This window comes from Nannospalax galili, unplaced genomic scaffold (assembly GCF_000622305.1).
Source record: "Nannospalax galili isolate Female #2095 unplaced genomic scaffold, S.galili_v1.0 scaffold786, whole genome shotgun sequence".
In the NCBI taxonomy this organism is placed as follows: Eukaryota; Metazoa; Chordata; class Mammalia; order Rodentia; family Spalacidae; genus Nannospalax; species Nannospalax galili.
In genome coordinates this window covers 2270653-2282126 of record NW_008355774.1, presented here as the reverse complement: position 1 = coordinate 2282126, position 11474 = coordinate 2270653, and the positions used below count along the sequence as shown (strand labels likewise).

The following is an 11474-nucleotide window of genomic DNA, read 5'->3' as shown; positions in this document are numbered from 1 at the left end:
AGAGCACCAGCTTCGGACCTGCGTTTGCGCCATCCCCAAGCTTGTAACCTGACACCTTTCCCCCAGCCTGTTTGCTCACCGGCAAGTGGGGGTGATACCAAGCTGTTAAAGCAAGGTTTACTGGCGGTGAGGTGCATATGCAGGGTCTCATTTCCTTCCTTTTCTGAGGCTTGTACCTGGACCCATCCCGTGCTGAGAAGCTCTGAGCAAGTTTGGACTCCCTCATTGGCAAATACCTGGGTCTTCCTAGGAAGGAAACCCTGGGCAAGATTCCCTCCTGAAGTCCATTGTGCCTTGAGCAGGACCCTTCACACCCTGGCCAGCCTATGGCAATCGGTGGAGCCAGGCAGGTCCTTGGCCCATCCTGAGGACTTGTGGAGAACTTTGGCTCAAGGCCATTGATTGGCACAGGTTCCAAAGAGGCAAATCTGTCATACATAACCCCTAGAAGCCTCCACAAGTTAAAGCTTCAACTTGAAGTCTTCCACACTGGCCACTGCACTAAGTGCTAACTAATACCAGACTCCTCTTCCACCACACCCACACCCCCATCTCAGGGGTCTCCTTTCACTCATCTGTCTACCTGCCTTCCTAGGTCTCAGACCATGCTCTCTCCTCCACCCTGACTTCCAACACTTGAGGCAAGACTCCCAGCACTATGCACCAGCTTGACCACCTTTTCCTAGTTCTCTCACCCCTGACCTAGGACTGGGCTGCCAACCCGGCACTCCAGCTCCTCCTCTCCACTCTAACCCTAATGCTATGCTCCACAGCTCTCCTACACCAGTCCCCACCTCAGCCAGGACAGTCTGCCCTCTCACCTACCTTGGCTTTCCTACCTTTACAACTTGTAGAAGCCCCTTTGATGTGCTGGGAACACGCTCCTTTAAAGAAGATACCCATCAGGACCAATCTTATCCCAGAAGGGAACCTGGACTCACCCCTACAGATATAAGCATTTCTTGCCCCATCAGGAGTGTGAATACCATTATGTGCCAGGGTTGTTCCATCCCTGGGGAACCAAAACACACGGAAAATGGAGTGACCAAATGACCAAGAGATCAGGTTCTCACAGGTTCAAAGAACCTGAGAGGCCATTTTGGCCCCTCTTGCTGCTCAGGACAGAACTCAGGATCCAAGAGCAAAGGGCTCCTCATGGGAAACACTTCTGGCCCCAGACACAAATAAGCAAGATACAGCTGTGGTACACTCATCAAAGATGGGTAGGTTGACTTCACTGCATGCCAGACCTCTAATACTCCAACACAGGCACAGAGCACCACCCCACAACTCCTATTTACACAAGGCCACCCACACCATTTAGCTGGGGAGGTCAAAGGTCATTGTTCCCTCTGAAAAGGGAGCGGTCAGGGGTTCTCAGGCAGTCCACCTCCATGCTTCACTGTTCCCATCCTTTAACTACTTTACAGTGCTACCAGCATGAGCCGAACTACTCCCAGGCTGTAAAGAGAAGTACTCTGCTTCAGGGACGCAGGCTGGCCATGGGTCTCTGTAATGATGTCCTTGGCAGTAACCAACTGTCCCCCAGTCTCTTCCTTGCTTTCCTCTGAGCACTCTTCCAGAATCAGAACCAAGAGATCCCTTTCCTCCCAAGCCACACAGCAGACTAGGTTCCACTCACTACAACCCCCTACACAGGAATGCCCCAATAAGTAAGGGCAGATCAAGATACTCAAAGTGAAAACCCCAGACCTCAACACTGAGCACATCAAAACAATCCTGAGTCAGGACCAAGAGAGGATGAGACAGGAACTAAAAGGGGGGTGAGTTCCTTCACCCCATACCCAATCCCTAAGTCCCAGATTTCCGCTTTCAATGACAAAACAGTCTGATGTAATATCTTTTAAATAATACAAACTCTAAGGTATTTTAATTGGACATTAGCATAAAGTTTTGGCAACATAAATGAATATTACCAACTAAATAAAATATATTGGCTGGTAAGCCCCTCAGATGGTATTCAGAGAGTCTGGATGAGGTTGTGTGCACCCCGAGAAGGTTGTGTTCACCCTTGGCCCCTTTGGAGGCAGCTCCCAAGGCTAGCTAGTCCTGAACAGCATGTAGAGGACAGGCAGTATGGCCACAAAAGTCACACAGGTGAACAGTGTGCTGCAGATGGTATTCCTGTTGACTTGGGCTTCTAGTCTCTGCTCCATATCAGACAGGGCCAAGACCAGGCTCCCTTGTTCCAGCAGTGAGCTGGGCAGAGTCCTGTCTACTGACTCCACGAAGCCTGGGTATGCTGCAGCCTTTGCAAGCTGAACCACCCCAGCCATTTGGCTCCAAGTCTTTTCCAAGCCATCAAGTTGCTCTCGTAAACCCTCTAGGCAGGAATGGACCTGCTGGGAATGACTGAGCTGCTCTTTCATGGCAGCTGAAAGGACATCTATGTCTCTCCCTTGGGTGGAAGAAGTACTTGCTGGTGATCCTGAACCCTGGTCCTTCCCAGCATGCACCAGGCCCCTCAGGTCTACCATGAGATCCTGGAGGTCCCTCTGCTGAAGGGAGTAGCTAGAGGCCTGTTCACGGATGGCCTCCTGGAGACTTACAGGCCCTTTCTGTGCCTCCAGGAGTAAGGCTTTCAGTTCCTGGAGCCGTACACGGTTCACATAGGTGGAACCAGCCACACCAATGAGAGCTCCCAGAACTGACCCGATGAGGGACCAGTTCTTGGTCCGCTCAGCCCTTGTGCGCTCCTTCTCGTGACTTTCCCGCACGGCTGCAGAGAAAAGGGAGAACTTCTCCCGCTCAGAGTCTTCTGCACGTAGATATGCTGTGCGGAGCCTCTTCTCTTCCTGTGGGAGCAAAGTGGTGTCATACAACAGCAAACAGCCTTGTGACTACAGTCACTGGCACAGGAGAAACTCCTTGTCCCTGACTCCACAAATATCTGCTGCTGAATGGAGGCAGAATACACCTGGCTGGACTGCAGGAACAGAGAGATGAGGCATGTGGAAGGGAGCCACATGATCTTCCCACTGAGCCATCATGGGTCTGGCCAGGTATGCATGCACTGATGTCACCAGAACAGGTCTGTAGGAAACGAAGTACCTGGTATACCTCCTAGGAAATGAAGTATCTGGTATACCTCCATGGTACTCACTCCTCAACCGTTTGGATGCTGCTAGGCTGTACTTTGTTGGACTGCCTAAGTACTTAGCTCTATAGTACTTAATATATAAGTACCGTAGTACTTAGGAGAGAACAGATAGACAGGCCCTGGAAGCCAGGGGCCATGACAGGAGTTTCTGGCTCACCTCCTTCTCAGAACTCTAAACAATTGTCAGGATTCCCACTTGGCCCCTCCACACCCTCCCTGTGCAGGTAAGGACAGGCTGCTTCCCAAAGGGCCCACCTGTAGCATCCTATGCTCCAGTGTAGCCAATTCCAGGTACTGGTTGTCTTCCCTGGAGACGCGGTCCAAGCGGTCCCTCACCTCCTTCAGCTTAGCCTGCTGAACTTCCAAATCCTCTCGAGCCTCACGGACAAGCCCACGAGCCACCATGAACACTTTCTCTGCCTGCAGAGAGAACAGCAGAGGCCATTAGCCCTTCCTTTCCATACCCACACAGGCTTAGCTTCACTGCCAACAACGTGGTGGCTAAAAAGAGGTCACTGGGGTGTCACTGCAAAAGGGTGGAAACAGTTCCCTGGACGCTAATCCTGGCTTACTCTGGCATACTCAACGTGTAGCTCTGAGCCGCACCCAACTGAAGCACTGGATTTATTCATTCAAGCAGAAATAACATGCCCCTGAGAAACTTGAAAGCAGCAAACAGTGACATAATCTTTGTCCACTAAACCCAGTGAATGTTTGATAGAAACCACCATGAGGAACCCATGTTCTTTGGCTGTGCTCCATGAGTTACAGTACCTAAGCCTACAATCCCACCATCAGAGGCACTGCTACGGCCACTAGCTTACAGTCCTGGAAATCCCAGTTCAGTCAAGCTCTCAGTCTCCGAGGAGAAAAGAGAACAATGTGCTTCCAGCTGAACCCCAATTTCATCCTACCTTGCTATTGCTCTGTATCTAAGCAGGGGTGGTAATAGAGGTAACAGAATGAACTTCTGCTGCCACCAAAGACTTGAAAAACACAGGAAGCTCTGTCTACCTCCCAACATGATGTTTCACAGTGCCGTCTGCCTTCATACCATAAGGCAGCAACCTCCATCTGACTGTCACCATCAACCGCCAAAAACAGTCCGTGAAGGAGGATTTGCTGGCCTAAAATTACAAGGGGGAAGGCTAATGGCAGGGACTTCTCAGTTCTTGATCCAGGGGGAACAGTGGGTTCAATTACTTAGAGACCTTGACCCAATAGTAGCAGACCCAGATTTCCACATGAGAAAGTCAAATATTTCTCCCAGTGATGTTTGTTTAAGAGGAGACAAGTCTTGAGCTGGGTGTGGTGGCATACATCTATAATTTCAGCACTTAGGAGGCTAAGGTAGGAGGATCACAAGTTCACAGATAGCCTCAACTACATAGCAAGTTCCAGGCAAGCCTGGGCTTCAATGCAAAACCCTGTCTCAAAAGACCAAAAAAACCCCAGGTGTGGTGGGACACACTATAATCCAAACACTCACAAGGTCCAGGCAGGAAGATCAGGAGTTCAAGATCAACCTTGGCTACTTAAGGGATTCAAGGTCAGCCTAGGATACAAGAGACTATCACAAACAAACAAAAAAGGCAAGTCTCCATCTGGCTTCCAGGGTGCCACCACATAGGTGGCTGGTGACTTGTTTGTTAGGAGCCAACAAGCCACATTTCCAAGTCAGAAGGCAAGGTCAACCACCCTGGCTCCCTCCTTACCTCAGTCACATTTCCCTGGGCCTCTTGAACTTCATTGAGTCCCACAAACTCTTCATATCTGTCCCACCAAGTCTTGGCAGTAGAGGCCGCTTGTTGCTGAATAGTGTGCCCCAGGGCTCTTCCCAGGGCTAGGAGGCGGTGATACAGCCTGAGGGCTGTGGCCTCTGATCGCTTCTCTCTGGGCTGGCTGGGACCTGAGCTACAGAGAGTCCTGGTGGTCATAAGGAGGTCCCTTCCAAGGAGGCCTCTTCGTACCAGCACATGGGGCACACCCATGACATGCTGCATGGCAAACACAGGGCTGGACCCTGTCATCAGGAGATCTGTGAGGGGAACACCAGACAAATCAACTCATGGCTAAGAAAGGATAAACATAAATCAGGTCTTAATGCCTAGGCCCAGTGCTAAACAGACTCATTTTACTAAAATTATCTCAATGGAGCATCAATCTGTTAGGTCCCTGCAGCAAGAGAGGGGTCAGCATTTCCCCTGGGCCTTAGGACAAGGAAACACACTTGGGGAAGAGTTTATATAGGGCATCATACTTTCCCTTTCCTCCCATGATGCCAGACCCCACTGTCTCCTCTTATCCCCCAAGTCTCTCTGGTATGAGCTGGGTGAGAATCCTGGTGCCTCAATTTTCTGATAATGCCAGAGAAAGTCCTCAAACCTGAGTTGTGTCCATACTGATAAAAAGATCCATAAAGGCTGGGCATGGTGGCCCACGCCTTTAGTCCCTGCACTCCTGAGAGGCAGAGGTAGGTGGATCTCTGTGAGTTCAAGGCAGGCCTGGTCTACACAGTGAGTTCCAGGACAGCTATGCCTTACAGGGAGTCCCTGTCTCAAAAAAGAAAAAAAAAAAAAAAAGCTGGGTGTGGTGACGCACACCTTTAATCCCAGCACTCAGGAGGCAGAGGCTGGTGGATCTCTCTGAGTTCAAGGCCAGCCTGGTTTCCACATAGTGAGTTCCAGAACAGCTGGGGCTACAGGGAGACCCTGTCTCAAAAAGACCAAAAAAAAAACAGATCCATAAAGATCCCCTGGCACAGGCCTGGGGTAGGCTTGTAGCCCCAGCTACTTGGGAGGCTAATGCAGGAAGACTGCAAGGTCAAGAATACCCTGGGAGTGTTGGAAAGCTGGAAAGATGGCTCAGCAGTTAAGAGCACTGGCCGTTCTTCCAGAGGACTGGTCAGGTATGTTCCCCACATAGTGGCTCACAACCATCAGTAACTCCAGTTCCAGGGGATCTGACACCCTCTTCTGGCCTCCATGGGCACTGCACACACATGGTACACTTACATACAAACACTCAAACACATAAAATAAAATTAATTCTTTTTAATGATTTATTATTTTATGTGTATGTTTTGGATGCATGTAAGGGCACCTGTATCATACAAACCCCATGGAGACCAGAAGAGGGCATTGGATGCCCTGAAACAGGAGTTATTGATGATTGTTAACCACAGTGTGGGTGCTGGGAACTGAACCTAGCCAGTGCTGAACAATCTTTCTAGCCCCCAATTAGTTATTTTGTTTTTGGTTTTTTTTTTTGGTTTTGGGGGGTTTTTTTGAGACAGGGTCTCCCTGTAGCCCCAGCTGACCTGGAACTCACTATGTAGACCAGGCTGGCCTTGAACTCACAGAGATCTGCCTGCCTCCACCTCCCAAGTGCGGGGATTAAAGGCATGTACCACCATACCTGGCTAATTATTATTTTTAAAGAATAGGCTAAGATACAGAGCAAGTTCAAAGCCAGTATGGACACACTGGCATTTGTTGCCAAGTTTGATCCCCAAGACCTACTTAGTAGAGGGAGATAAATAACTCTTGAAAGTTGTCCTCTGACTTCCACATGTGTCATGGTATGCACACATACAAATACATTACTTAAAATGTAATAAAAATAAAAAATAGGGGGCTGGAGAGATGGCTCCACGGTTAAGAGCACTGACTGCTCTTGCAGAGGACCCAGATTCAAGTCCCAGCACCCACATGGCAACTACAAACCAACCTTAACTCCAGTTACATGGGAATCTGATGCCCTCTTCTGACCTCCAGGGCATTGCACAACACGGGTGCACTCACATACATGCAGGCAATACACTCATACACATAAAGTAAAAATAATAAATAAAATATTAAAATAAATAAATAAAAAGTAAAAAATAATTTTAAAGGACTGGGGATGTAGCTCAGTGATAAAGTGCTTGCCTAGCATGCCTGAAGCCCTAGGTTCAATCCCCAGTACTGCAAACAAACTAACAAAACAATAACATTCCCTGGACAAGTATTGAGAGTCATTTCTGTAAAAGATCCTCACATCTAACTTCCCAGACTCCCCAAGGCTACTGCACGGCCTCCTTTGAAAGGACAATTCCAGGGGGAGAAAAAAACCTGTTTTCTCCACTGAGGAGAGCTTTCTTAGGTTCACAGCACACCACCCTTCCGCCCTCCCATCTGACTTTCAGGCTACCAAGTCCTGGTCTCACATTTCTCTCCTTTCTCCCCAGCCTCAGGCACTGCTCAGCAGGCTGGGGGCTTCTCTGCTCCCCTTCAGTCTAGCTTTGCTATTTGGACCCTAACAACACCTATTTCCCATGACCTTAACAGGACAGGGAGCCTCCAAGCACCGAGTCAAGCATTGCCATAACTCAAGAACAGAAGGAACTCAGAACCCTTCAGTAGAAGAAGAGGGCCAGGTTACCCAGAGTCCCAGAAAAACCTGGCAGCTTCCTCAGGCCAAACCATTATCTCTAAACTCCCAAACACTAATTGTGGCTATCAGCGACACCTGGTGGCCAACTGACCAACCGACCAGGCCAAAGAGAAATCAAAGGGAGCTGGGGACAGAAAGACAAACAGGAGGAAGTATCAAGCACAGAACAGAAAAGGGCTTCCTCAAACACCAACCTAATGGGATTTCATTCCCTCTCTAGTTCCAAGGAATAAAATTCTCCCAAGTGGGAACAGAGGCCAAATTAAGCAGGGTCCTAAGGGTCAATTTCAGACTCTTCCCCATTCAGATCAGTTCTCCCTCTCCAACTCCAGCTAGATAGCTGTGTCCTACCCTGCCGTTCCCTCACACCTTTGTCATCTGTTACCTATCCTCACTTACAGCTGAAATTTTTAATTATCGGGGGGGGGGGGAACGAGGGGAACTTCTACAACCCAGCATACCTCCCAGGGGCCAGTATCTGCCCAGCCCCACCCCTTTTTGCAGTATTGGGGATTAAACACTAGACAACACTGTACTGATGGTCTGTATCTCTAGCCCTTCCCTTCTCTCTTGATCCCAATGCTAAAGAATGAATGTTTCTTAGGAAGAACACATGGACTAGGCCCCATGTCCTTCCCCCTCCTCAGACACTGCTCAGTGGTTGATGGGACACCTCATCCAGCAGCTGGTCCATTTCTTTGCTTCCCTCTGTGGCACCTGACCCCTTGACAGATTGCCTGAACTCACTGTTTCTACTTGTCCTCCTCCCATTCTCTTGGAAATCCTCTCTGCAATAGCCTTTCCGCCCACTGTGACTTAGAAGTGCACTTGTTCGGATCACCCCCGCTGCCAAACTGGATAGCCAGTTCTCAGTCCTCATTTTATTTGCCCTTTTAGCAGCCTATGCCTCAGGACAACTCCCCCTTCCTTCAAAAGCCATTTTCACTCGGCTGCCAGTCTGCCATCATCTCCCTGATGGGTGGACACTCTTGTGCCCCAAGATGTGGTGCTCAGACTCCTCTCTCATACATTATCTGGATTTATAAATGCTATGGGGGAAGCCAGGCATGGTGGCACACACCTTTAATCCCAGACTTGGGAGGCAGAGGTAGATGGATCTCTGCAAGGTTGAGGCCAACTTGGTCTACATAGTCAGTTCCAGGCCAGCTGGGGCTACAGGAAGACCATGTCTCAAAAAACAAAATAACAACAACAACAAAATGGTGGGGGGAGGTGGCGAATTGGCCCAGCAGTTAATAGTGCACACTGCTCTTACAGAGGACTTGAATTTGGTTTCCAGCACCCAAATTAGGCAGCTTGCAACTGCCTGTACCTCCAGCTCTGGCAGATCCAACACCCTCTTCCAGCCTCCATGGGCACCTGCATTTACATGCCCATTCCCAGACACAGACAAACATATATACATATAATTAAGATAAAATAAAACCTTTTAAACTGGGCATGGTGACAAATGCCTTTAATCCTAGCACTTGAGAGGCAAAGAGATTAGGCCAACCTGGTCTATATAGTGAGTTCCAGGCCAGCTGGAGCTACAGGGAGACCCTGTCTCAAAAAAGCAAAAAAAAAACAATAAATAAATAAATAAATAAAATTTTTCTTTTCTTTCAAGACAGGGTCTCAGGGCTGAAGAGATGATTCAGTGGTTAAAGAGCATTGGCTGTTCTGGCAGAAGCCCCAGTTCAAATTCCAGCACCCACATAGCAGCTAACAACTGTCCATAACTCCAATTCCAGGGGATCCAGCAGCAGCATTGCAGGACATGGGTGCACTTACCTACATGCAGATAATACACACATACACATAAAATAAATAAAATATATTTTTTTAAAGGCAGGGTCTCGCTATGTAACCCTGGCTGGCTTGGAACTTGCTATATAGACAAGGCTGGCCTGGAAATCACAAAGATCCACCTACTTCTGCCTCCCCAGTGCTAGGATTAAAGGTGCACATGCCTATGCCCAGAAAATCTTTTTTAAAATAAAATTTGGGGGTATGGCTCAATGGTAGAGCACTTTCCTAGCATGTGCAAGGCCCTGGGTTCAATCCCCAGCACCAAATCAAAAAGGAAAAAAACCCTCTACCTTCTTCAGCCAAGACCTTTCTTCAGGATTCCATGTTATCAAACTTCCCAGATTGTATCACTGCTTGAAAATCCAATGGGAATCTATCTCCTCCCACTCACCTGCTTTTCCCATACTCTTCTCTGTCTTGGTTGATGGCAATTCAAGTATAAATGCCAGGCTGACAACCAGGCATCATCCCTAACCCCTCGTTTTCTCTTAACTCAAATCCCGTCTATTGGCAAATGTGCACTGGCTTTCTAAAACCAGGAGCCCTTCTCTATCTACACGGGAGCCACCAACTGGTCCCAATGAACAACATCCCTTGCCTGGATTGTCTCTCAAGGGTCTTGAACAGGTCCCCCTGCCTCTCTACTCCAAGCCCTACAGTCAGCTATCAACAGAGCTGACAGTGATCTTTTTCAAACACAAGTGACCAGTGTTTCTCTGCTCAAACCCTGCGATAGTCCCACGTTTCTTTCAAGGTTAAAAAAATAAATAAAAGTCAGTCTTCTATCATCGCCTACAGGGGATTCACCCTCCTACGCTCACTCCTCTCGGACCTCATTTCCCAGAAGTGTGTCCTTCCTCACTTCTTCCAACTACATGAAGGACTGGAACACAGTAGGCTAATCCTCACCTCTGGCCTTGGCACCAGCTAGCTGTTCCCTGTTTACAGTTTGCTCCCTGGTCTTCCTCAAGTCCTGTTCAAACAGCACCTGGGAGGACTTTTCTAACCATCCCATCAAAAATCGACATCCCAACTCAACAAAGCATTCCTTAACCACTTTCTCACAGGTCACGTGATGTATGATATGTATTTTACTTAATTTGCTTAGGTCTTGTCTCGCTACAATGTCACTTTGTTCAATCCTAAGTCTAAACTACTATTTATATAGCTAGTACATACTCAACAAAAACGAACTGGATGAACAAGGAACACTTGCAAACAGTTGCACTGATTATTTTATAAAGCCCAATCGCCATCCAGTGGTTCGCGACGCTCTAGGACCGGGTGATGTTAGCCCCTAGCCTCTTCTGCCACTTCCCATCCTGCCTCCCTCCAGCCAGCTTGCTTCCCATGGCTCAGGGAACGCTCCTTTGCACGTGTCCTCCCCTCCACCTGCAACGCTTTCTTCCAGTGCAAGACGGCAGGCGAAGAGCCTTAAGAGTCAAAAGTCCCTCCCCAGGTTTCGGACCCTCTCGCGGCAGAACACCCTTCCACCTCGTACCTGATTAGGTATGCCCATTACACTCCAGCTGTAAGTCCGGCGTCTGCCACTCAGTTGACCCCTGACCTGTTAGCACCCGCCCCTGGAGCCCTCATCCTTTACGTGACGGAGGGACACTTCCTGTCTAGGAGCCAATCAGTGGGCCCGCGGTCGCCGGACAGGCGCAAGGCAGGAGGCTTCGTTTCCGGCTTAGGATCAGGGTTTGGGGAAGGGGCCGTAGGCGCCATGTCGGGCCGCGAAGGTAAGTGTGCTGGGGACTAGGGGACGAGTAAACGGGGAACCGCGAGGCGGGCGACGGATGGTGGGGACGGGCCGAGTGTGCTTGTGTCGCCCGCAGGTGGCAAGAAGAAGCCCCTGAAACAGCCCAAGAAGCAGGCCAAGGAGATGGATGAGGTGAGGGCAGACGCGGAGGCGCGGGCGGGCGCGGAGGGCCTGGGCGGGCGGCTTGGAGTGAAGCTGTTCTAATTTTCCGCAGGAGGATAAGGCTTTCAAGCAGAAACAAAAAGAGGAGCAGAAGAAACTCGAGGAGCTGAAAGCGAAGGCCGCGGGGAAGGGTCCCCTGGGTAAGAGCGCCGAGCGGGGACCAAGGCTCCTAGCCAGGGTGGG

General features: G+C 49.5%; 1 protein-coding gene across 1 annotated transcript; it reads right to left on the bottom strand.

Moving 5' to 3' along the window:
* Positions 1–1861: 1861 nt before the first annotated feature.
* On the bottom strand, positions 1862–10978 carry Ccdc51 (coiled-coil domain containing 51). The gene is made up of 4 exons (XM_008853254.3): positions 10869–10978; positions 4837–5159; positions 3377–3541; positions 1862–2816 (listed from the first exon to the last, which is right to left on the bottom strand). The coding sequence occupies exons 2-4, from the start codon at positions 5149–5151 to the stop codon at positions 2061–2063; spliced, it is 1236 nt and encodes a 411-aa protein (XP_008851476.1). The 5' UTR covers positions 5152–5159; positions 10869–10978; the 3' UTR covers positions 1862–2060.
* Positions 10979–11474: the final 496 nt, after the last annotated feature.